The sequence below is a fragment of the Cervus elaphus genome, chromosome 25 (assembly GCF_910594005.1).
Source record: "Cervus elaphus chromosome 25, mCerEla1.1, whole genome shotgun sequence".
Classification (NCBI taxonomy): Eukaryota; Metazoa; Chordata; class Mammalia; order Artiodactyla; family Cervidae; genus Cervus; species Cervus elaphus.
In genome coordinates, this window is record NC_057839.1 from 26027516 (window position 1) to 26053857 (window position 26342).

At 39.5% G+C, this 26342-nt stretch overlaps 1 protein-coding gene across 3 annotated transcripts in view; it reads left to right on the forward strand.

The window, feature by feature from the left end:
- The first annotated feature begins 4845 nt into the window (after positions 1-4845).
- Positions 4846-26342, forward strand: part of IL6ST (interleukin 6 cytokine family signal transducer) — a 60771-nt gene continuing 39274 nt past the window's right edge. The window contains exons 1-3 of one of the 3 annotated variants that reach the window (XM_043887210.1): positions 4940-5076; positions 8189-8297; positions 24421-24499. In XM_043887210.1, the coding sequence (XP_043743145.1) occupies positions 24436-24499 (64 nt within the window). In that variant the 5' untranslated portion in view covers positions 4940-5076; positions 8189-8297; positions 24421-24435. Of the gene's footprint in view, positions 5077-8188; positions 8298-24420; positions 24500-26342 lie in introns of all 3 variants that reach the window. The other 2 variants (XM_043887209.1, XM_043887211.1) reach the window with 2 other exon arrangements.

The following is a 26342-nucleotide window of genomic DNA, read 5'->3' on the forward strand; positions in this document are numbered from 1 at the left end:
TCTCATGTCCTCTCACTGTACAGGTTCCCCCTCTGATTCTGATATATCTAAAATCCTGAATAAGTCTCAAAGCACAAATGGAAAGTTCTCAATTGTTATATCGTTTTTTCCCACTTTTCTTTGCATTTTACAGGGTATTCTAATGACAAATCCTTATCCTGAAAGTGGTTGTTTCAGGACCAGTACCTTACAGAGGTTTTGCAAAGTCATGTAATTCCAGCCCAGGGGAGATGAGCTCTTGCTGTCCTGAAAAATCTTTCTCCAATATTGATTTATTGTTTTAGCCAAGGACTTTAACCATTCCCTGGGCTTCCACGATGGCTTGGCAGTAAAGAATTCTCCTGCAATGCAGGAGATGCAGTTTGACCCCTGGGTCAGGAAGATCTCCTGGAGGAGGAAATGGCAACCCATTTCAGTATTCTTGAATGGAAAACTTCATGGACAGAAGAGCCTAGCGGGCTATAGTCCATGGGGTTGTAAAGAGTCAGACACGATGGAGTGAAGCACACAAATTAACCATTCCCCACAAAATGGGAGTCTTTTATGGGTTAGTGTTAGCCAACACAAAAATATCCACAAAAGAACTCACTCAGTTATTTGCTTTCCCGCCTAGTGTACAATACAGGCTACTGTGCTGTAATACATTGATTCCCTCTGTCTACCTCTATGCCAGAGAAGTATTGTCATTTTCAGTATACACTGCAATACAAACAAAAAGGTTGAGGAAGCACTTTCATAGTAGACATTCAAGAAAGATAACAGCAGATGTTTATTGAGCATCTACTGTGTGCCAAGCATTTCATGTATTTTAGTTCATTTAACCTTGGGAGCAAGAAATTCTGTTAGGTTGGTACTGTCAACTACAAATTGGCATTTGCCATCTATCTCTACACAGACTAAATAATTTACTGCTGCAGCTGCTGATTTTCAATCAGAGGAGAAATGAGGCATTCTGTGCTCTGGGAAAAACTGGCAGGACAGGTCTTCAGATGGTTAGATATTTTCAGAAGCTGATTTCAAGAGCCCAGTTCTTGTATCTCTTCATATCTAGAAAAGCACCAAAATCCTTCATGGTGATGACTGCTCCTTGTGACTAGCAGAAACCTGAAAAAAAAAAAAAAAAGTGCTTTAGTGCATATACTCCCCTTTCACCAAAATCCCGGATATATGGACCTTCCCCCTACCTCTTTGGAGCAGTTTCTCAGAGGTATCTGAGGTGCTGTCTCCTGCACTATTGTCTTCATTTTGCCCCAAATGAAACTTAACTTGCAACTCTCACATTTTACACTTTTTTTAAGTTGACAGTACTGTTTTCTTCTCATTTGATTGAAGAATCTGAGAAGACCTGCCCAAGTTCATAGACGTGGAAGATAGCAGCACCAGTATTCAAACCCATGCAATCTGAAAACAGAAAATACACTTAACTGGTATCAGTTCAGCTCAGTTCAGTCACTCAGTCGTGTCTGACTCTCTGCGACCCCATGAATCGCAGCACGCCAGGTGTTCCTGTCCATCACCAACTCCCAGAGTCTACCCAAACCCATGTCCACTGAGTCGGTGACGCCATCCAGCCATCTTATCCTCTGTCATCCCCTTCTCCTTCTGCCCCCAATCCTTCCCAGCATTAGGGTCTTTTCCAATGAGTCAACTCTTTGCATGAGGTGGCCAAAGTTTTGGAGTTTCAGCTTCAGCATCAGTCCTTCCAATGAACACCCAGGACTGATCTCCTTGAGGATGGGCTGGTTGGATCTCCTTGCAGTCCAAGGGACTCTCAAGAGTCTTCTCCAACACCACAGTTCAAAAGCATCAATTCTTCTGTGCTCAGCTTTCTTCACAGTCCAACTCTCACATCCATACATGACCACTGGAAAAACCATAGCCTTGATTAGATGGACCTTTGTTGGCCAAGTAATATCTCTGCTTTTAAATATGCTATCTAGGTTTGTCATAACTTTCCTTCCAAGGAGTAAGCATCTTTTAATTTCATGGCTGCAGTCACCATCTGCAGTGATTTTGGAGCCCCCCAAAATAAAGTCTGACACTGTTTCCACTGTCTCCCCATCTATTTCCCATGAAGTGATGGGACTAGATGCCATGATCTTAGTTTTCCAAATGTTAAGCTTTAAGCCAACTTTTTCACTCTCCTCCTTCCCTTTCATCAAGAGGCTTTTTAGTTCCTCTTCACTTTCTGCCATAAGGGTGGTGTCATCTGCATATCTGAGGTTATTAGTATACATTGCCCCTAAATAAATGTCCATTAGATTTAAATGAAATTTTTAAGTTTTTTTTTTTTTGGCTGTGTTGGGTCTTCGCTGCTGCATGGGTTTTTCTCCAGTTGTGGCAAGCAGGGGCTACTCTGTAGCTCTCTAGTTTCAGTTTGCAGGCTCCTCATTATGGTGGCTTCTCTTGTTGCAGAGCACAGGCTCCAAAGCGTGCGGGCTTCAGTTGTTGCAGCACATGAGCTCAGTAGCTGTGGCTCCCCGACTCTAGAGCACAGGCTCAATAGTTGTGGCACAGGGACTCAGCTGCTCTGCAGTACGTGGGATGATCCCAGGTCAGGGATCAAACCTGTGTCTCCTGCATTGGCTGGTGAATTCTTTACCACTGACCCACTAGAGAAGCCTCAATTTTTTTTTTTTATTTTTTAACTGAATAATACTTTATTTACAATGTTGTGTTAGGTTCAAGAGTATAGCAAAGCGATTCAGTTACATATACTATTTTTTCAGATTATTTTCCCTTATTGTTGCCGTTCAGTCACTAACGTGTCCAACTCTTTGAAACCCCATGGAGAGCAGCACACCAGGCTTCCCTGTCCTCCACTATCTCCCTGAGTTTGCTCAAACTCATGTCCATTGAGTCAGTGATGCCATTCAACCGTCTCATCCTCTGTCACCCGCTCTCCTCTTGCCCTCAATCTTTCCCAGCATGAAAGTCTTTTCCAATGAGTTGGCTCTTTGAATCATGTGGTCAAAGTATTGGAGCTTCACCTTTAGCCCTTCCAATGAATATTCAGGACTGATTTCCTTTAGGATTGACTGATTTGATCTCCTTGCTGTCCAAGGGACTCTCAAGAGTCTTCTCCAGCACCATGGTTTGACCGAATCAGTTTGGTGCTCAGCTTTCTTTATAGTCCAACTCTCACATCTGTACATGACTACTGGAAAAACCATAGCTTTGACTAGATGGACCTTTGTTGGCAAAGTAATGTCTCTGCTTTTTAATATGCTGTCTAGGTGGGTCACAACTTTTCTTCCAAGGAGCAAGTGTCTTTTAATTTCGAGGCTGCAGTCACTGTCAACAGTGGTTTTGGACCCCAAGAAAATAAAATCTATCACTGTTTCCACTTTTTCCCCATCCATTTGCCATGGAGTGATGAAACAGGGTGCCATGGTTTTAGTTTTTTTTTTGTTTTTCATGATCTTAGTTTTTAATGTTGAGTTTTAAGCCAGCTTTTTCACTCTCCTCTTTCACCTTCATCAAGAGACTCTTTAGTTCCTCTTAACTTTCTGCCTTTAGGGTGGTATCATCTGCATATCTGAGGTTGTTGATATTGACTATAGTTCCCTGCGCTATACAGTAGGTCCTTGGTTATCTGATTTATATATAGTAGTGTACATATAAAATTCCTAATTTATCCCCCCTTATTTAACATTTTATAAGTTTGCTTTAAAATAAATACCTCCATAAATGGCTGAGCTAGAATACACTCCAGTCACTCTCTGGGGGTTAGATATAGGATGACAGGAAGCAGCAAGAACCAAAGACACAATGAAGCTTTGTCTCTTCTGCAGCACAATCCCCAGCTGGCCTGGGACTCCCTTAGCTAGACACAAAACAGGCCCACTTTCCTGTGATTTAAAAATGATCTGATCAACTAAGAGATCATAATTTGCTTTGTGTTTTTCTGTATCTGAATCCTCAATATAATGAAGAACCTTACAATTGTTAATTTATGGGTATAATTTGTTCAAGTCTATTAAATCATTATTGCCCTCCAATAGCCTGCCATTCTTCCACAAAAGGCGCTGGCCTTGGGTGTGTTTCTTGATAAACACACACACACATTTATCTTTTAAGCTTCTCATCTTACTTTGAAAAAAATATATATCAAAGTGAGCCTAAAGGTTCATTTTCCAGACCACTAGCGGGAAAGAGAAAGGTTGTAATGAAACTGGTTTTTATTTGGTATTTTTGTCACAGATTGGGAGGTACAAATTGCAAGAAAAACTAGTTTCTTGGCGTGTCACCAACTCTGAGTTTCTCTGATCAATCACGCCCAAACATATTAATTTAAAAACATATATTATGGCAAGGTTCTTTTATGTAAGACTTGGACCAAAGCCGCCACAATCTGCGGTAATCTCACGTGGAATCATTGTCACCGAGCCCTTCACGTTCCCTGAGGAACTCCCACGCTTCCCCAGTCCCCAAGGACAGCCGGCGGTCCCTCGCGGCTCCGAGGTCCTTGGGGAAGGCACTGAACGCAAGCCAAAAGAGCCGCGGCAAGAATCGAGGACGGACGGCGCAGGTAGCACCCGGGCTTTAGTTCACGACCCCGTTATTCCACGGGAAAATGGAACATTCCGCTCCTTCCGCCCGCAGAGGGAAGGTGGGGGAACCCTTCGATCTAGTCTGGGAGAGGCGACGCGGGCGCAGCCACCGGAATCCGGGACGCCAGGAACCGCGTTACGGGAATAGCAGCCTCTCGGAGTACCGCCTCCTCGCCTTCGGGCTACAGCTGAGCCAATGCCGGAGCGCGCCGGGTATCACAGGGGCCAATCAGTTTACAGAGTCCAAGTCCGGGGGCGGGGCGTTACGGGGCGCCGCGGGGCGGGGTCAGGGGGCGCTTTGCCCCGCAGCGGGAGGAGGGCCGCGTGCAGCGTCTGCTGGAAGGTCCCGGGAGCTAGCCGGAGCTGGGACGAGGAGCCGACAGGCCAGCGGAGCCGCGCGGGGAAGGCCCGGGCGCAGCTGAGCTGGGGGGCCGCGGCTGCCGGCGGACGGACTCGGCCGGGCCAGGCGCCGAGTGGGACGTGCTCTGTGGAGTCGCGGAGGAGCGAGTCACCGCGGCCTGAGGTGAGGAGGGGCCTTGGCCGTGTTGAAGGGCCGCGTAGCCGGAGGGTGAGGGCTGCGTCGGGGCGGCCGGGTCAGGGGACTCGAGGGGGCCATCCTTCTCCGGGGGAGGGGCGCCCCGACAGCGCGCGCCCCAAACTTCTTGTTATTCCAGCCTGGCAATCCCCACATTCCTTTCTCTCCCTGTTCCCACATCTCCGAATTTGATCTCCACAAGTTTATCACCTAGATTTCCCAACGCTAAAAAAAGCCTCACTTACACACAAACACACACGCACACACGACACACACACACACCCCCCTTCTTAAGCCTCTAGTTTCCAACGCCTTTCTTGACTTTACCCCTTTTTGGCTACCAAGTCCTGGTTTTCCCCCCGTCGCCTTCTGTCTCCCTTAAATTCCATTAGCCCCGCACTTGACCCTACATTTTCAACTTGGAGATTAATTTCCTTTTCATCATTGTAACCCTTCAAGATTGCTGAAAGTTACACCGTGTACTAAAATTCCTCACTAACGCCTCTTTTCATCTTTTGATTGCTTACAGAGCCAGGCCCTAATGAACCCCACATACCACTGTAACCTGAAGGCGCCGGATTTTTAAAAAATTCTATCACCCCTCCCCCAAGTTTAAAGATCATTCCAAGCAGCAGAGTTCTGTTTTTCAGTATTTTTTCGAACTGAAAAAGAAAAAAAATCACAGCTTAAAAATAAGACCTGCCACTTTTGTTCTTTTCTTTTTTTTTTCCCATTTCGGTTTGATTTGTGTAGTATTGGGCATTTCAGCGATTATACTGCTTTAAAATAATTGTTAGGGTGCCAGGATGAAATTCTAAAAGATTGGAGTGTTTGGTTTAGTCAGTACTGTAAACAAATCCTTTAGACTGTGTGACTGCCAGCTTCAAGTTGGAACAACTCTTAATTTGAAATTACTGACTCAGATCATCATATGAGCTATTCGCCATTATCATAATTTCTTAAATTCATCTTAATTCCTATTTGGAAGTTTTTTTGAACTGTAAACTGGAATACTACAATTATAGAACCAACTTGCTATTAAGTTAAATTATGCTTTCCAAATATTTCTCTTTGGGGACAATTTTGAATACTTGTTTTTAATCACAAGTGGAAGAAAAAATTACTGGATGGAGAAAGTGTCATAAAAGATAAATTTTATGGTAGAATTTTTCCTTCATCCCAATTCTGTATTATTGACTCTACATGTTTAATTTTCTCATAGGTAATTTGGACTATACATGGCTAATTTAATGCATTTTCTTATGTACTGAAAAATGTGTTCAGTTATTTATGAATTACCATATTTTCAATGTATTTAAAATTTTTCCAAGGGGATTTACATTTCAGTTAAATGTTAGGGTGGATGTTGATTGTCCGATACCTGTGAAGTTGATGTTACAGTACACACTTTATAAAGAAGGAAACTAAAGCTCAGTGTCCCTTTGAAACATAGATCTGTGTAATTCCAAATCCTCAATCAGTCATTTTGTCATGCTAACACATTTCTCATAGAGGGTTCACTGCTACAATTTGGTTTGGGAAGAACTCCCCAAAATTCCTCTGCAGGGAGGGTTTTTTTCCTCCTAGAAGCTATTTGAGAGCAGCTTATTTTAATGGGAGTCAGTCTTCCCTGGCGCTAATACATTTGCAGTTTGGCTCTTAGAGAAGCATGGAATGTTCTCCCAGTCTTCTCCATTTCTTTGATTGCAAAGACATTTTGATCAGAGTTGAAGTTTCTACTGAGCTTTATTATTTTACATAACAAGTACTAAACACTTAGTAGTTACTTTAGGAACTCAGAAAAATGCATGAATTGTCCTTAGGACCTTCAAAGAGTTTACAGCAATTGGGTAGACATTTTGTGAAAAACAACAAGAATGCAAGATAGTTTTAATTAAATGCAGAGTGATACAGAAGATGCTATAAATATCCAGATTAGGAAGTAATCATTTATGGGTTGAAATGATCAAAGGATTTACCAGAGGTCATCAACCTTGAAACCTGGGTAGGTGGTGGTTTAGTCGATAAGTTGTGTCCGACTTTTTCAACCCCGTGGACTGTAGCTTGCCAGGCTCTTCTATCCATGGGATTTTCCAGGCAAGAATACTGCAGTAGGTGAAACCTGGGTAAGATTTGGATAAGGGGAAAAATGAAAGGAGCCCATTCCAAATAGAGATTTATGTGGAAAGGGTAAAAAATAATCAAGGTATAGTAAGGATAGTAGTACAATGTGTATGTAATACTTACTTTGTGTCAGTCACTGTTTTGAACACTTTGCTTATATTAATTCATTTAATCCTCATAACCTTATAAAGTAGATCATATTATTTTCCTTTTATAAAGAAAGAAGCCAAGGCATAGAGAGCTTAATTAACTCACCTGGTGCCACGGGGCTATTAAGTGGTGGTGGTTATTGTTCATTCGCTAAGTTGGTTCTGACTCTGCAGACTTGTGAACTGCAGCACACCAGGCTTCCCTGTCCATCACTGTCTTCCAGAGTTTGCTCAAACTCATATCCATTGAGTCGATGATGCCATCCAACCATCTCATCCCATTACCCCTTTCTCCTCTTGCCTTCGATCTTCCCTAGCAGCAGGGTCTTTTCCAGTGAGTCAGCTCTTCACATCAGGTGGCCTAAGTATTGGAGCTTCTGCTTCAGCTTCAGTCCTTCCAATGAATATAAAGGGTTAATTTCCTTTAGGATTGACTGGTTTGATCTCCTTACTGTCCAAGAGACTCACAATTTGAAAGGATCAATTCTTCAGCCTTCTTTATGGTCCAGATCTCACATCCGTGTATGACTTCTGGAAAACCATGACTTTAACTAGATGAACCTTTGTCGACAAAGTGACGTCTTTGCTTTTTAATACACTGCCGAGGCTTTGTCATGGCTTTTCTTCCAAGGAGCAAGTGTCTTTTAATTTCATGGCTGCAGTCACTGTCTGCAGTGATTTTGGAGCCCAAGGAAATAAAATCTGTCACCATTTCCACTTTTCCCCCATCTATTTGCCATGAAGTGATGGGACTGGATCCATGATCTTAGTTTTTGAATGTTGAGTTTTAAGCCAGCTTTTTCACTCTCCTCTTTCACCTTCATCAGGAGGCTCTTTAGTTCCTCTTCGCTTTCTGCCATTGAAGTGGTATCTTCTGAGGTATATCCAGAATTTATACCTAGACATCCTGACTTCAGAATCTGAACTCCTAAAGCTGTAAGTATACTACCTCTTCATACAGTATACTTGAGTGACAGCTGGAATAATATGGCCATTCCAGAAGGTCTTTTAAAACCTACTCTTAATTGTCCACTGTGTGCTTCAGAGGGCTTCCCTGTTGGCTCAGTGGTAAAGAATCCACTTGCCAATGCAGGAGATGTGAGTTCAATCCCTGGGTCTCAAAGATCTGCTGGAGAACGAAATGGCAACCCACTCCAGTCTGCTTGTCTGGGAAATCCCATGGACAGAGGAACCTGGGGGGCTGTAGTCCATGGGGTTGCAAAAAGAGTCATACATAACTTAACAACTAAACAACAGCAACAGTGTGCTTTAAAGTATGTTAGATTCTCAGGATATAAAAAATATAAACAAAAATTACGTTGTAAATGCTCTGAATCCTATTAGGGAACTATAAACAAGTGCTTTGGGAGCAAAGATGTTTATGGGAGTGGGGAGGAATTCCACAGAAGAGATGATGTTTCATCTGAGTTATAAACCATTACTACAAAGCAGAGTTTGGGGAAAGACATTTCTAGAGTCAAGGAACAGCATTTGTGGAAGCACACTCTGAAAAAAAACGTGTGTTAGAGAAAGCAGTAGTTTGCTGTAACTTGAGCTTAAAGTCTGTAAGGGTAGCTAGGAGGACGTGATATAAGGAAAGAGCAAATTGTGTGGCATGGTAAAGTTAAGTAAAATGAAGAGCTTAATTATTTGCTTTGCACTTAGGAAACTATAAAAATAATTTCAGCATGATCAGAGTAGAAACCAGATTAGTTGTAGTTTTCTCTAGAGTTTGAGGGCAAAATCTGAATAGAGGGTTTTGGTTTTTTTTAAGAATAGATTTAAATATTAAAAAAGAGAAATTGGACAAGCACGCTGAAACCAAATTTTCAAGTTCTTAAGTAGCTAAAATATTGGGCATCATTATTCACCCTTTAAAAAGCTATGAGGAAAAGAATGACAGGTTTGAAATATGTTTAGAGATATTTCACCCATCAGTAATAATATTCAGAATGAGTTGGAGGGAAGAAAGAGACCAGAAACAGGAAGGCAATTTGTAAGAACTGAGGTGATCAGTACCTAAATTAGGTTGGTCATGGTAGAGAGTAGAAAAGAAAAACAAGTGGGAAAGATTATGAAAGAAGATTGAATAAGATTTGTAACTGAGAAAAGCTAGAATGTAATGGATAGGCAAGAGACAACGATAGACCCTACTGAAGAAAATTCAAGAAGGATGTGTTTTTAGATGAGGATTCCGTGATAGCTCAGTTGATAAAGAATCCGCCTGCAATGCTGAAGACCCTGGTTTGATTCCTGAGTTGGGAAGATACCTTGGAGAAGGGATAGGCTACCCACTCCAATATTCTTGGGCTTCCCTTGTGGCTCAGCTGGTAAAGAATCTGCCCACAATGCGGGAGACCTGGGTTCTATCCCTGGGTTGGCAAGATCCCCTGGAGAAGGGAAAGGCTACCCACTCCAGTGTTCTGGCCTGGAGAATTCCATGGACTGTATAGTCCATGGGCTTGCAGAGTCGAACAGGACTGAGTGACTTGCAGAAAGCACTGTGATTTTTTTTTTTTTTTTTAAGTGGGTGCATTTATATATTTATGTGTGTGTTGAGTGTGTATTTTTAGACCTATTAAACTTATTTGAGTTACAGGCAGAATATCTAAGATGATGATATATAACTGAACTTAGAAGGAAGATCTCAGAATATTTGAAATTATTTTGTGTGAAGGTAGCAGTTGAAGTCATACATTTTCAAAGAAGTTGGTATTTTAAAAGAAGAATAGATGCCAGATACTTTTGGGTACATTCATAGCTAGAAGATAAGACCTAGCAGAGAATTCTGTGAATGAGACAGTAAAGTGAATAAAGGAAAGAATTCAACCTCATGATATGGTTACATAGAAACTGAGAGATAAGAAAATTCAGGAAGCAGAGATAATCAATGTGAAATGCTTCAGAATGTTTGTGACATTGTTAAATGGCTACAGTCTCTTTTTTATTCTATTTATTATATCTTAGTGCAATTTCATGAGAAATATTAGCCAATTGACTTGAGCCAATTGACTTGAATAAGAGAGCTCCATCCCTTGAAATGTGGTATATTATGAATTATTGTTTTAAAGCTGAATGTATATATATCCATAGAAGGAACTTCATTCCTTTCAGCACAATGAATTTGTTGCCCTGTGAAAATCTGAATATTCTGCTTCTAAATTCTCATTTGCTTTTGACCCAAATGAACTAGTTTCACCGTTTGCTCTAAGATAGATTGGTTTTATCATTACTTCTGAATAATGCATTTTATATTAGTCTTCTGTGCAGTCTGTTTTTGTTTGGGTGTTCTGTGGTATGTGTTCCCCTGTAGTAATAATTTGTAAAAGACTTTCTCCAACTATAAGGTCAAAAATAGACTGTATTTTCTTCAGTAGTCCTACAATTTTGGTTTTGCATTTAGATCCTTAATCAATCTGGGATATATATGCTCTTTATTTTTTTGCTTGTGGAACCAGTTGTCTCAATGCTATTTGTTGAATAGTCCTCTATTTCCCCAGTGATAGCAGTAGCTTTTTTTCCCATAAAATATTAAATTCTTATACACACAGAGACACACATACACATACACACTTGTGTCTGTTTCTGGACTTTTTGTTTTATACCTGATTTAATTGTTCCTATGCCAATGCCATGTTTTAATTACTATAACTTTATATAGTATGTCAATAGATGTAACATCAAGTATTCTGTTTATTCTTTTTGAAAATTGGCTTCAGGCTGTTCTCTAATATTTTATGTAAAATTTTAAGTTGGTTTGTAAAGTAAACCACATTGCAAGTTAAACTAAAATTATATTGCATTAATATATTTGTGAAGAACTGATGTGTCTATATGTGTGTATATATATTTTTTCTTTCCACGGTATTTAGGTCTTACTAATCAACAATTTTTAGTAAAGTTTTGTAGTTTTCTCCATAAACTTATGGCATTGCTCAGATTTTACTGTTTTGCCTAGATATATTTTATTATTTTAAATGCTATTGTCAATAGGATTTTTGTTTTCTATTACATTTTCTAACTGGATATTGCCAGTGTACGGGAGAGGGATTTTTTCATGATCTTTTTGTTCAACTGTTACGTTACACTCTCAGTGGTCTTAGTAGTTTGTTAATTGATTCCCTTTGTTTTCATATCATCTACAAGTTTTTCCTTTTCCATTTTTATATCTTATCAGTTTATTATTTTTTGTTTAAGCCTGCTAGAACAATGTTGAATAACTGTTGACTCAAAGCATCTTGTTTGACGCCTGACCTTAATAGGAATGCTTCTGATTTTTTTCTTTAAATGTGTTTACTCCAGGTTTCTGATAAAGTACTGTGGCAGAAACAGCAAGAGCAGCACTGCTAACAGCTGTTACTGTTTATTGAGTATGAGGCAAATGGATTCTAAGCAGTCTGTGTGTGCTGACTTATTTACTCCTGACATTTCAGTAGGTGGTGGTATCATCCTCATTTTTATAAATAGGGAAAATGAAATTTAGAGCTAGTAAATAACTTGCTTAAGATGTTTTACAAAAAATAGAGGATCTAGAATTTTAATACAGGCAGTCTGATTATAGAGTCCATCCTCTTATCTACTTCATTAAGCGAAAGATCCGTCTCTTTCAGTTGTAGTTTTGCAGTACCTTGTTGTTATTTAAAAATTTTAAGTGAACAGTTGTTGAATAGTATGAGATGCTTTTGAAGCATCTAGTGCAATGATTGTGTTGTTTTCTTTTCAATCTTTTCATAAATCTAGGGGATAGCATTGGTGTATTTTCTTATGCTGAAAGATACTTGTGTTGTTTAGGCAGAATACTTATTCATTTCAGTCACTCAGTCATGTCTGTCTCTTTGTGACCCCATGGACTGCAGCATGCCAGGCTTCCCTGTCCATCACCAACTCCCAGAGCTTGTACAAACTTATGTCCATGGAGTTGGTGATGTCATCCAACCATTTCATTGTCTGTCGTCCTCTTCTCTTCCTCCCTTCAATCTTTCCCAGCATCAGGGTCTTTTCCAGTGAGTCAGGTCTTCACATCAGGTGGCCAAAGTATTTGAGCTTCAGCTTCAGCCTCAGTCCTTCCAATAAATATTCAGGATTGATTTCCTTTAGGATGGACTGGTTTGATCTCCTTGCTGTCCAAGGGACTCACAAGAGTCTTCTCCAACACCACAGTTCAAAAGCATCAATCCTTTGGTGCTCAACTTTCTTTATGGTCCGACTCTTACATCCATACATGACTACTGGAAAAACCATGACTAGATGGACGTTTGTCGGTAAGGTAATGTCTCTGCTTTTTAATATGCTGTCTAGATTTGTCATAGCTTTTCTTCTAAGAAACAAACATCTTTTAATTTCATGGCTGAGGTCACCATCAACAGTGATTTTGGAGCCCAAGAAAATAAAATCTGTCACTGTTTTCATTGTTTCTACATCTGTTGGCCATTAAGTGAAGGGACCAGATATGATCTTTTTTTCTGAATGTTGAGTTTTAAACCAGCTTTTTCACTCTCCTCTTTCACTTTCATCAAGAGGCTCTTAAGTTCCTCTTCGCTTTCTGCCATAAAGGTGGTGTCATCTGCCTATCTGAGGTTACTGATATTCTCCCAGCAGTCTTGATTACAGCTGGTGCTTCATTCAGTCTGGCATTTTGCATGATGTAATCTGCATATGAGTTAAATGACCAGGGTGACAGTATACAGCCTTGACGTACGTACTCCTTTCTCAATTTGGAACCAGTTTGTTTTTCCATGTCCAGTTCTAACTATTGCTTCTTGACCTGCATACAGATTGCTCAGGAGGCAGATAAGGCAGTTGTATTCCCATCTCTTGAAGAATTTTTCAGAATTTGCTGTGATCCACACAAAGGCTTTAGCATAGTCAATGAAGCAAAAATAGCTGTTTTCTGGAATTCTCTTGCTTTTTATATGATCCAGTGAATGTTAGCATTTTGATCTTTGGTTTCTCTGTCTTTTCTAAATCCAGCTTGAACATCTGGAAGTTCTCAGTTCACGTACTGGTGAAGCCTGGCTTGGAGAATTTTGAGCATTACTTTGCTAGCGTGTGAAATGAGTGCAATTGAGTGGTAGTTTGAACATTCTTTGGCATTGTCTTTCTTTGGGATTGGAATGAAAACTGACCTTTTCCAGTCCTGTGGCCACTACTGAGTTTTCCAAATTTGCTGGTATATTGAGTGCGGCACTTTCACAGCATCATCTTTTAGGATTTGAAATAGCTCAACTGGAATTCCATCACTTCCACTAGCTTTGTTCATAGTGATGCGTCCTAAGGCCCACTTGACTTTGCATTCCAGGATGTCTGGCTCTAGGTGAGTGATCACACCATCGTGGTTTCTAGGTCATTAAGATCTTTTCTGTATAGTCCTGTGTATTCTTGCCATGTCTTCTTAATGTCTTCTGCTTCTGTTAGGTCCATACCATTTCTGTCCTTTATTGTGCCCATCTTTGCATAAAATGTCCCCTTGCTATCTCTAGTTCTCTTAAAGGTATCTCTAGTCTTTTCCATTTTATTGTTTTCCTCTATTTCTTTGCATTGGTCACTGAGGAAGGCTTTCTTATCTCTCCTTGCTATTCTTTGGAACTCTGCATTCAAATGGGTATACCTTTCCTTTTCTCCTTTGCCTTTCACTTCTCTTCTTTACTCATCTTTTTGTAAGGCCTCCTCAGGCAACCATTTTGCCTTTTTGCACTTATTCTTCTTGGGGATGGTTTTGATCAGTGCTTCCTATACAATGTCATGAACCTTTGTCCATAGTTCTTCAGGCACTCTGTCTATCAGACCTAATCCCTTGAATCTATTTGTCACTTCCACTGTATAATAGTAAGGGATATGATTTAAGTCATACCTGAATGGTCTAATAGTTTTCCCCAATTTAAGTCTGAATTTGGCAATAAGGGGTTCATGATCTGAACTACAGTCAGCTCCTGGTTTTGTTTTTGCTGACTGCATGGAGCTTCTCCATCTTTGGCTGCAAAGAGTATAATCAGTTTGATTTCGCTATTGACCACCTGGTGATGTCCATGTGTAGAGTTATTTCTTGTGTTGTTGGAAGAGGGTGTTTGCTATGACCTGTGTGTTCTCTTGGCAGAACTCTGTTAGTGTTTGCCTTGCTTCATTTTATACTCCAAGGCCAAATTTGACTGTTATTCCAGGTTTTTCTTGACTTCCTACTTTTGCCTTCCAGTCCACTATGATGAAAAGGACATCTTTTTTTAGTGTTAGTTCTAAGAAGGTCTTTTAGGTCTTCATAGAACTGTTCAACATCAGCTTCTTCAGCATTAGTGGTTGAGGCATAGACTTGGATTACTGTAATGTTGAATGGTTTGCCTTGGAAATGAACCAAGATCATTCTGTCATTTTTGAGATTGCACCCAACTACTGCTTTTCAGACTCTTTTGTTGACTCTGAGGGCTATTCCGTTTCTTCTAATGGATTCTTGCCCACAGTAGTAGATATAATGGCCATCTGAATTAAATTCACCCATTCCAGTCCATTTTTGTTCACTGATTCCTAAAATGCTGATGTTCACTCTTGCCATCTCCTGTTTGAGCACTTCCAGTGTACCTTGATTGATGAACCGAAGATCCCAGTTTCCTATGTAATATTGTTCTTCACAGCATTGGACTTTCCTTCCATCACCAGTCGCATCCTCAGCTGGGCATTGTTTTTGCTTTGGTTCCGTCTCTTCATTCTTTCTGGAGTTATTTTTCCTCTCTTCTCCAGTAGCATATTGGGCCTGGGAGTTCATCTTTCACTGTCCCATCTTTTTGCCTTTTCATACTGTTCATGGGGTTCTCAAGGCAAGAATGCTTAAGTGGTTCGCCATTCCCTTCTCCAGTGGACCACTTTTTATCAGAACTACCCATCATGACCCATCTGTCTTGGGTGTCCCTACACGGCATGACTCATAGTTTCATTGAGTTAGACAAGGCTGTGGTCCAAGTGATCAGTTTGGTTAGTTTTCTGTAATTGTTAGCATACAAAGAATAGTCATAATCAAGAGACTCGACACTTGGTGGTGAAAGGCAATGATCTTGCAAGATGGGAAAAAGTGAGCCTGTGATTGAACTAGCTTACCACCTTGAGAGGGCTTCCCTGGTGGCGCAGTGGTAAATAATCTGCCTACCAATGCAGGAGATGCAAGAGATGAAGGTTTGAGATCCCCTGGAGAAGTAAATGGCATCCCACTCCAGTATTCTTTCCTGAAAAATTCCATGGACAGGGGAGCTTGTACTGTCTTGGGGTTGCAAAGAGTGGGACATAACTGAGTGACTGAGCGTGCACATGTGAACACACACACACTACATTGAGTTTACAAACCATGTCAGAGGTAGGAGAAATCTAGGTCTAGGCTAAGCCCAGTGGATACTTTTTGAGTTAAAGATGACGACTAGGGACCCCAAGATGGGTGGAGTTCATAGAATAGAATACTGGAGAGCTCTTGAAGTAAGAGGATTCTTAAATGCTTCAGCGCGCCCCTTCAACTATTGAGCCGAGTACTGACCAGTGGGTGCATATAAAGAAACTGCTGGAACTTCCCTGGCAGTCAGTAGTTAAGACTTTGCCTTCCAGTGCCAGGGGTGCATGTTCGATACCTGGTTGGGGAGCTTAAATCCCACATGCCTCCAAGCCAAAAGCCAAGACACAATACAGAAGCAATATTGTAACAAATTCATTAAAGTCTTTTTTAAAAAATGATAATGAAAGATATTTTAGATATACAGAAATTTTAAAAATTTATCACCAGTTGACCCATATTCTGAAAAGAATGTTAAAGGAGTCCTTCAAACAGAGGGGAAGTATCATATGGACATGTGGCTCTATACAAAGAAGTGAGACACTCTGGTCACTACATGCGTAAATACATAAAATTTTCCTATTGTTTAAGTCTCTCTTAAAATAATTGTTCAAACAAAATATGCATGGGGAGTTTATAACATATAAAAGTTACATTCCAAAATAGCACAAAGTCAAGAGAGGAGAAATGGGTATATACTCCATGTAAAGAGTTTACTTTACATGAGGTGATAACAGTATCACATGCAGGTAGATTGTGATACGTTAAAGATATATGAAAGTGAAAGTGTTAATCGCTCAGTCTGTCTCTGTGATCCCGCGAAACAATGTATATTATAAACCATGAAGCAACCTGTAAAATAAAAAACAAAGAATTATAGATTATAAGTCAACCAAAGGTGACAAGTGACAAACAAAAACAAATGCTTAGTTAACAAAAATAAGGACAGGACTTCCTTGGCGGTCCAGTAGTTAAGACTCTGTGCTTCCACTGCAGCAAGTACAGGTTCCATCCCTGGTCAGGGAATTAAGATCCTGCATACTGCACCCTACAGCAAAAAAAAAAAAAAAAGATAGGGACAGAAAAACAACAAAAAAAAAGGAGAACAAAAACCAGGAAACAAGTACATGCTGCTTAGAAAACCAAAGCAAAACAAACACCAGCAACAAAGAAGATAGTACTCTAAATATGAAGAGACAAACAGTCTAAACATAAAAGGATGGGGAAAGATACATATATCAATAGTGCCAAAAGAGCCTAAAATATTTACTGTGTGGTGCTGTAGGTAATAAGCTATGTCAAGAACTATCAGCTGCCACCAGAAGTTATGAATAGGCAAAGAAGAAATCTATCTAGAGTCTCAGAAGGACTTTTGATCTACAGAATTTTAAGAGAATAAGTTTGTTTTAAGTTTGTGGTACTTTGTTACAACAGCCCTAGGAAACTAATACTTTGTTTGTGTCCTCAAAATAGAGTGTAAGGATTTTGCATGTTTTGCTCCATTCTGTATTCCTAGTATCTAGAATCACACTCAGCATAGTAAACACTTAATATTTATTTGTTGAATGAATAAACTGAGTTCATTTTTGAAGCAGGTGGATAACATATATTGCTGTAATAATATATATATAATTCGGGGCTTCCCTGGTGGCTCACTGGTACAAGAATCTTCCTGCTAATGCAGGAGATATGGTTTTGATCCTGGGTCAGGAAGATCCACTAGAGAAGGGAATGGCAACCCATTCCAGTATTCTTGCCTGGGAAATCCCATGGACAGAGGAGCCTGATGGGGTTGCAGAGTTGGACACAGTGTAGTGACTAAACATCTTCTGCTTCATTGACTACGCTAAAGCCTTTGACTGTGTGGATCACAACAAACTGGAAAACTCTTCAAGAGATGGGAATACCGGGCCCCCTTACCTGCCTCCTGTGAAATCTGTATGCAGGTTAAGAAGCAACAGTTAGAACCAGACATGGAACAACAAACAGTTTCCAAATTGTGAAGGGAGTACATCCAGGCTGTATATTATCACCCTGCTTATTTAACTTATATGCAGAGTACATCATGCAAAATTCTGGGCTGGATGAAGCACCAGCTGGAATCAAGATTGCTGGGAGAAATATCAATAACCTCAGATATGCAGATGACACCACCCCTTATGGCTGTATAGAGGCTCCCTCCCAGTGAAGAAGAACTAAAGAGCCTCTTGATGAAAGTGAAAGAAGCGAGTGAAAAAGTTGGCTTAAAGCTCAGCATCAAAAAACGAAGATCATGGCATCCAGTCCCATCATTTCATGGCAAATAGATGTGGAAACAATGGAAACAGTGACAGACATTTCTTGAGCTCCAAAATCACTACATATGGTGACCTCAGCCATGAAATTAAAAGATGCTTGCTCCTTGGAAGAAAAACTGTGACAAACCTAGACAGCATATTAAAAAGCAGAGACATTTCTTTACCAACAAAGGTCTAGTCATGGTTTTTCCAGTAGTCATGTATGGATGTGAGAGTTGGACCATAAAGAAAGCTGAGCACCAAAGGATTGATGGCTTTTGGACTGTGGTGTTGGAGGACTCTTGAGAGTCCTTTGGACAGCAAGGAGATCCAACCAGTCAAATCCTAAAGGAAATCAGTCCTAAATATTCATTGAAAGTACTGACGCTGAAGCTCCAATACTTTGGTCAGCTTATGTGAAGAACTGACTCACTGGAAAAGACCCTGATGCTGGGAAAGATTGAAGGGAAGAGGTGAAGGGGACGACAGACAATGAGATGGTTGGATGGCATCACCAACTCAAAGGACATGAGTTTGAGTAAGCTCTGAGAGTTGGTGATGGACAGGGAAACCTGGCGTGCTACAGTCCATGGGGTCACAAAGTGTCGGACGTGACTGAGCGACAATTAAACTGAACCATTCTGTCAATTTTAAAACAAGGTAAGCCCTCGAATAAAAAAAGCAAAAGAATTAGAAAAAAACATCTATTTCTGCTTTATTGATTAAGCCGAAGCCTTTAACTCTGTGGATCACAGTGAACTGTGGAAAATTCTTCAAGAGATGGGAATACAAGACCACCTTCCCTTCCTCCTGAGAAATCTGTATGCAGGTCAAGAAGCAACAGTTAGAACCATACATAGAACAGTGAACTGGTTCCAAATTATGAAGGGAGTACATCAAGGCAGTATATTATCACCCTGCTAAGTTAACTTGTATGTGGAATACATCATGCGAAATGCCGAACAGGGAAGCCTGGCTTGCTGCAGTCCACGGGATTGCAAAGAGGTAGACACGACTGAGCAGCGACTGAACTGAACTGAACTGAAACCCTCAAATGGGCTATATTACACATAATGTTTTTGATAGTAGTCTTGAGTCTCCATCTCTTAGGTTGGACTATGAAATCAAGTTTCTTAATAGATGTTCCTTTATCACATTTCAGTGACAGTCCTATAAAAATTAGGAAACATTACTTTCTAACAGTTAAAATGTGAAACCTGCCTTTGCCTATTTTCCTTTTACTGTGTTTCATGGCACTACTCCCATAAATCTAATTGCTTTGAAGTAATAAGTACTTTCATGGGACTTCTTGTTTCAGAGTTTTGTTATGAGACTATAGTGCATAAATAGAAAGATTGCCCTTTTTCAGAACTATACAGAAACCTCTCTACAGTGTGAACAAGGTACTTGCTAGGGTAGTGGGTCAGGATGACATGACCACATAGTACTTTGCATGCATACTCAGTTGCTGTGGTGTCAGACTCTTTGTGATCCTGTGTGTTATAGCCCAGAGGCTTCTCTGTCCATGGCAAGAGAATTATCCAGGCAAGAATACTGGAGTGGGTTGCCATTTCTTCTTCCAGAGCATCTTCCCAACCCAGGGCTTGAACCCCACATCTCCCGCATTGGCAGGTGGATTCTTTACCACTGAGACATCTGAGAATCCCCTCGTAGTACTCTACCAATATGTATGTATTTTTCGTTCTGTTGCTTTGATAAACAGTTGAATGACATGGTAGATTTTTCTATTCTAGGACTATTCAAAGTTGGGAAGTAAAGGAGTAAAGCAGGTAGAAAAAAAGGGATCCTGCAACTTAGTTCATTTTTATAGCTTCACCTGAGACAGTTTAAAGAATTCACTATGAAATTGCTTTGTTATAGATTGACTATTACCTGGTTAGGGAATATAAAAGTGAAGTTAGCATTAGTATTTCATAAAATAATACTGTTTCATACATAGTACTCTGAAGTCCTCATCAAGAAGTTAGTAGTTTTATCTGGGAGATAAAACACATTAAGTAAGTGTTTTTTAATTTAAATTTTATTTACTTTCTAGTACTGAAGCCACATGGTACAAAGTCGGAAAGGTACAGAGTGTACTGTATAGAGGCTCCCTCCCAGTCTAGTGTCTCAGACAGCCCGTGGCAGCTAGTATTTGAATTTTTATCCTTGCTGAGATATTTTATGTACATATTTAAATTAGTATGTGTTTTGTCTTTTTTGCTGTGTCTTTGCCCATGAATAATAAATACACTGTTTATACTTTAGCAATGTATTTTAGATACACTTCTATATCTGTACATGTTTTATGACTACAGTATGCTATATTTGTATATGCCATAGTTTACCTAGTCCCTTATTCACAAACATTTAGGTTGCTGCAGGCTTTTACTATTAAATTGAATGCTATAGTGAATAACTTTAACTTTGTACATGTGTTGTTTTGCTTATATCCATAGCATACTGTAGTAGAAGTAGAATAATTAGATTCAAACATGTGTACTTTAATTTTGATAGAGCAACACTGGCCATACACCTTGTGTAGGTAGGGTTTTTGTTTTTAACTGAGGTCTAATGTACAAACAATGAAATTCACAGTTTTAGGTGTAGAATTTGAGGGGAAGGTTATGCTAGTTTACACTGTAACTATCAGTTTATGAGAATGCTTTTATGTCATATTTCACAACACTTAATTATTTTTTAGTTTTTAATTTTTTTGCCAGCACTCAAGGTGAGAATATTGCAGTACTTTTGTTTGTTTACTATTTTTACTAAATACAACTTACATACAATGAAGTCCACAAATCATAGTATAGAGCTCATGGTTCACTATCCCAGAGTGTTTTCTCTGCCCTTACACTACCCTCCCTACAAAAGATAACCACTATTGTGACCTATCCCCATAGATTTAAGTTAGCTTATTTTTGAACTTAATATAAAGGAAATCATATAGACCATACTTTTATTGCATTTGGATTCTTCTCTGTTATATGTGAAATTTAGTTATGTTGCTGTGAGTACCTTTATTTTATCCTTTTTCATTGCTGTGATTTAGTTACTTGAATATACCACAATTTATTCTACTGCTTGTGGATTTTTGGTTTGGTTGCTTCTACTTTTCCACTTTTATGAATATGATTTCTGTGAAAATTCTTCTACATTTCTTGAAGAAATTTAGCACTCATTTCTTTTGCCTGGACGTGTTATCTGGATAGGTTTTATTTGTTTTTAATTGAGGTCAATTTATAAACAATAAAATTGACGAACTTTTCCTGTACAGTTATTTAGAAAGCAATTTCCCCTGGGTCTCTTGCATTTCTACATGTCTTACGAGCAATAGCCCTAACTGCCTTTCCTTCCAGACTATCTTTTCAAGGATATTGAAAGATAGAAATGGTATCTCTTCATAAAGCAAAGAGCAGGTTTCTGACAGCCGTGGAAAGCAGATACCGTGTTTCCCTCCAGAGTAGAGGGCAGGTGTACTTGTGTGTGTGTGTGTTAGTCGCTCGGCCACGTCTGACTCTTGGCGACCCCGTGGACCGTAGCCGGCCAGGCTTCTCCATGCCTGGGATTTTCCAGGCGAGAATACTGGGGTGGGTTGCCATCTCCTTCTCCAGCAGGGGTGCTTCCTGCCATTTTAAAAGACAGGCTTCCATAGGCTTAGTCTTCCTCTCCTGGAACACAACCCTCTGCAGGTACAGGTGTTCCATGACTCCTTTCACAGTGTTCTGTGAATTGGGGTTTGGGCACCTGGCACAGGAAAATGCTGTTAATTCTAACTGGTGTTCCTGGTATGAGTAATAAAATCATATGTATCTGACTCAAGAGTCTCGTGTCTTCTGCCAGTATCCATGAAACTAACAGGTTAACTTGTTAACTTGTAAGTAGGATTAAATCTCAGAGCCTTCATAATTCTTGACACAATGTGGTAAATTTTGACAAATGTGTAGAATCTTATTACCACCCTAGTCAATTCATAGCACATTTCTGTCCCAAAAAGCTCCTTTGTGCCCCTTTGTATCTATTCCCCTTTCCCTAGTTTTGCCATTTACTGAATTTCTCATACATAGAATTTTATATTGTATCAGCTCAGTTCACTTGCTTAGTCATGTCCGACTCTTTGCGACCCCATGGACTGCAGCATGCCAGGCCTCCCTGTCCATCACCAACTCCCAGAGTTTACTCAAACTCGTGTCCATTGAGTCAGTGATGCCATCCAACCATCTCATTCTGTGTCATCCCCTTCTCCTCCTGCCTTCAATCTTTCTCAGCCTCAGGGTCTTTTCAAATGAGTCAGTTCTTTGCATCAGGTGGCCAAAGATTTGGAGTTTCAGCTTCAGCATCAGTCCTTCTAATGAATATTCAGTACTTATTTCCTTTAGGATGTACTGGTTGCAGTCCAAGGGACTCTGAAGACTCTTCTTCAACACCACAGTTCAAAAGCATTACTTCTTTGGCACTTAGTTTTCTTTATAGTCCAACTCACATATCCATACATGACTACTGGAAAAACCATAGCCTTGACTAGATGGACCTTTGTTGGCAAAGTAACGTCTCTGCTTTTTAATATGCCGTCTAGGTTTGTCATAGCTTTTCTTCCAAGGAGCAAGTGTCTTTTAACTTCATGGCTGCAATCACCATCTGCAGTTATTTTGGAGCCCCAAAAGATAAAGTCTGTCACTGTTTCTACTGTTTCCCCATCTATTTGCCATGAAGTGATGGGACTGGATGCCATGATCTTAGTTTTATGAATGTTGAGCTTTAAGCCAACTTTTTCACTCTCCTCTTTTCAGTTTCATCAAGAGGCTCTTTAGTTCTTCGCTTTCTACCATAAGGGTGGTGTCATCTGCATATCTGAGGTTATTGATATTTTTCCCGGCAATCTTGATTCCAGCTTGTACTTTATCTAGCCCCGTGTTTCTCATGATGAACTCTGCATATAAGTTAAATAAGCAGGATGACAATATACAGCCTTGACATACTCCTTTCCCTATTTGGAATATAGCCTGTTTTTTATGGCTTCTTTCATTCAACATAGTGCTTTTGAGATTTGTTCATGCTGTTGCCTATATCACTAGTTTGTCCCCTTTTATTGCTGAGTAGTATTCTATTGTCAGAGAAGGCAATGGCAGCCCACTCCAGTACTCTTGCCTGGAAAATCCCATGGGCAGAGGAGCCTGGTAGGCTGCAGTCCATGGAGTCGCAAAGAGTCAGACACGACTGAGCAACTTCACTTTCACTTTTCACTTTCATGCATTAGAGAAGGAAATGGCAGCCCACTCCAGTGTTCTTGCCTGGAGAATCCCAGGGACGGCGGAGCCTGGTGGGCTGCCCTCTGTGGGGTCGCACAGAGTCGGACACACGACTGAAGTGACTTAGCAGCAGCAGCAGCAGCAGTATTCTATTGTATGGATATACTACTGTTTGGATATTTGTTTATCCTTTCACCAGTTGATTCACATTTGGATTGTTTCTAGTTTGGGACTATTATAAACAAAACTGCTGTAGGTTTGGATATAAGTCTTCATGTGGACATTTATTTTTCTTTCTCTTGGATACATTATTAGGAGTGGAAATGCTAAGTCTTATGATGTGCTTTTAATTCGTAAAGAACTGCCAAATTGTTTTCCAAAGTGTTTGTATCATCTTACATTCCTATCTGACTTGATTTAATTTATATCTCATTATGAGTGAGGTTGAAAGTATCTTTTCATATGTTTGAGTTACTTGTATTTCCTTCTCTATAAATTGCCTGTTTGGCTCATCTTACATGTTTTCTTCTAAACAGGGAAGGTGAGGTGTTGGAATTTTTGTAATGATTTGTAGGCATTCTTCATATGTTGGGATAATTTTGGTTAGGCTATGAATTACAAGCTTCTTTTTTCCCATTTGGCTATTATCTTTTGAACTTGCCAATGGTGAGGTTTTGCCATGTAGAAATTTGTCTCTCTGAACTCTTCAGTCTCAGAGAGTATTTACTAGCAGTGCAAGACTTCATAATATAGAAACAGGTTTGCTCTTTTAATTGACCTTAAAGTATAAATTGGGCTTCCCTGGTGGCTCAGTCAGTCAAGAATATGCCTGCAATGCAGGAGACCTGGATTTAATCCCTGGGTCCAGAAGATCCCCTGGAGAAGGAAATGGCAACTCACTCCAGTATTCTTGCCTGGGAAATCTCATGGACACAGGAGTCTGGTGGGCTCCAGTCCATGGGGTACCAAGAGTTGGACATGACTTAGTGACTAAAACCACCAAAGTATAAAGTATGTTTCCCAGCAGTATTTTATGTAGCCATAACGTTAGGGGGAATAAAGAAAAATATTCTAAAGAGTTAAGTTTGTTTTCTGCATTCTTACAAGAATTTTACCACCGTTTAGAAAAACAACTATACAATGGAAACAAAAGAGCTTTAGAACTTGTGTCTTTATTATGCACAGTAAGAGTAAAATATTGAAAATAATATTGCATGTGTCTTTTACAGAAATATCTATGCAAGATGTTCACATTGCAAACTTGGATAGTGCAAGCCTTGTTTATTTTCCTCATCACTGAATCTATAGGTAAGGTTCATGAGATATCGTACCTCCCAATCCCACAAATTAGGTTTGTGTATTGCTGAATAATTATATAATTATGCTTACATATTTATTCTTTAGGATCATTATTGAAAGAACAATGTTGTCTTAAAAATGGGCTCAAGTTAAAATGCTCTTGACAAATTATAATTTGTATCATTTGAGTTGAAGCAGTCTATAATCCTAAATCTTGTTCAGCTGTACTAATAGTTAAGTTTAATGTTGAGAAGGAAAAAAGGGGATTTTGTTTATTTTTTTAAATAAAGAAACAGGATCAGGTTTGTTAACTTTTAGCACTTCACTCCTTAATAGCCAAAGATGTCACTGAGCAGCAGTGAGATTGTGATATCAGAAGAAAGATCACCTAGAGCAGTACTGCCTCAACTGGTCCACAGCCTGAGAACTGGTTGTTATTGGTCCATAATGAGATGGATACAGAAATTAAGAATAAATGTTTAGAAACTCTTTTAACAATTTGACATAGCCATGATATCCAAGCATGTGATCAGTGGATTTGCCTCATCAAACGTAATGTAAAACAAAAGTGTATGTCTGTGTAAAGGATTGGGTGAAGAAAACCTAAACTGCTCCTTCACCCCAGATAATTTGAGAAGCATTGCTCTAAGTCAAACCCTCTCCAAATTCAAGAATGCAGCCTCTTTTTAAACACTGAAAATGATACAAACCTTACGCTGAAATTTTTTCTCATTTAAAAGTCTTTCCTTAGTCTTAAACCCAAATTTTCTTCCTTGTAACCTTTTCTCATTAATCTTAAAAATCCTTCTATTGTAGTTCCACTTTCCTTTGCCACTGCTCAAGTCTTCAAGTATTGAAGGACTGCTTTCTAACACCTCTCTTGCCCAAATTAAATTTACCTAGTTATCCTAATTATTCTTTGTAGGACTTGGCTTCCAATCTGTATGCACTGATTACCCTCCTGACTCTTCTCTTGATTTTCCATATCATATTTAACATATAATGCCATCCCACTTAATTCTAGTTAGCAACAATGAAACTTTAGCCATTCACTTAATCTGTGTCTCAGTTTCATGATCTGTAAGATGGGGATAGTAATGTCTCTAACTTCTAGGGTTATTGTGAGACTTAAATGAGTTAATACACAGAAGGCATTTGGGTAGTACCTGGCGCATAGTATGCTTTATAAAAAGAAATGTAATAGTATATTTATTATTTATTATTAAGGTTTGAATAAAATGCACTTAAGGAAAAAATATATCAGAACTTGACATATTCTGAGTATAGTGATTTTATTATTTACTTTTGAAGGATCATCTTTATTAAAGCAACATAATTTTTTGCCAGTTAAGATACACTGTAGTTTTATGTTAAGCTATCTACCAGTCATTGAAAATTCTCAGATTGTTTTCATGTCAGTTACTTTTAAGCCATTTCCCCTTCACTCTATATTTATTTATCAAACTAAACAGAAGATGATTTTGCCAAATTTATTAGCCTATCAGTCTAGTCCTTCAGCACAATTTTGAATCCTGACATTATCCAAATTGTTAGCAATCCATTATAATCTTTTGCTGATTTGATAAGTGTGTGTGTCTATTTTCCCCCTAAGTTGTTGATAAAAAGATTGAAAATGACAGAACTACATTATCTGTTGCTGCCAGACAGATTACTCTAAAGCTTCATGCCTTAAAATGGCATTACTTATTATTTTTCATGGTTTATGTGTGACAGGCTGTCAGACACACAGTTTCTCCTTTTCTCTGTGATATCTGGGTCCTCAGCTAGAATATTCAGAGATGAGGACCTGGAGTCATCTGAAGTCTCATTCACTTATTATGTCTGGTGTTGA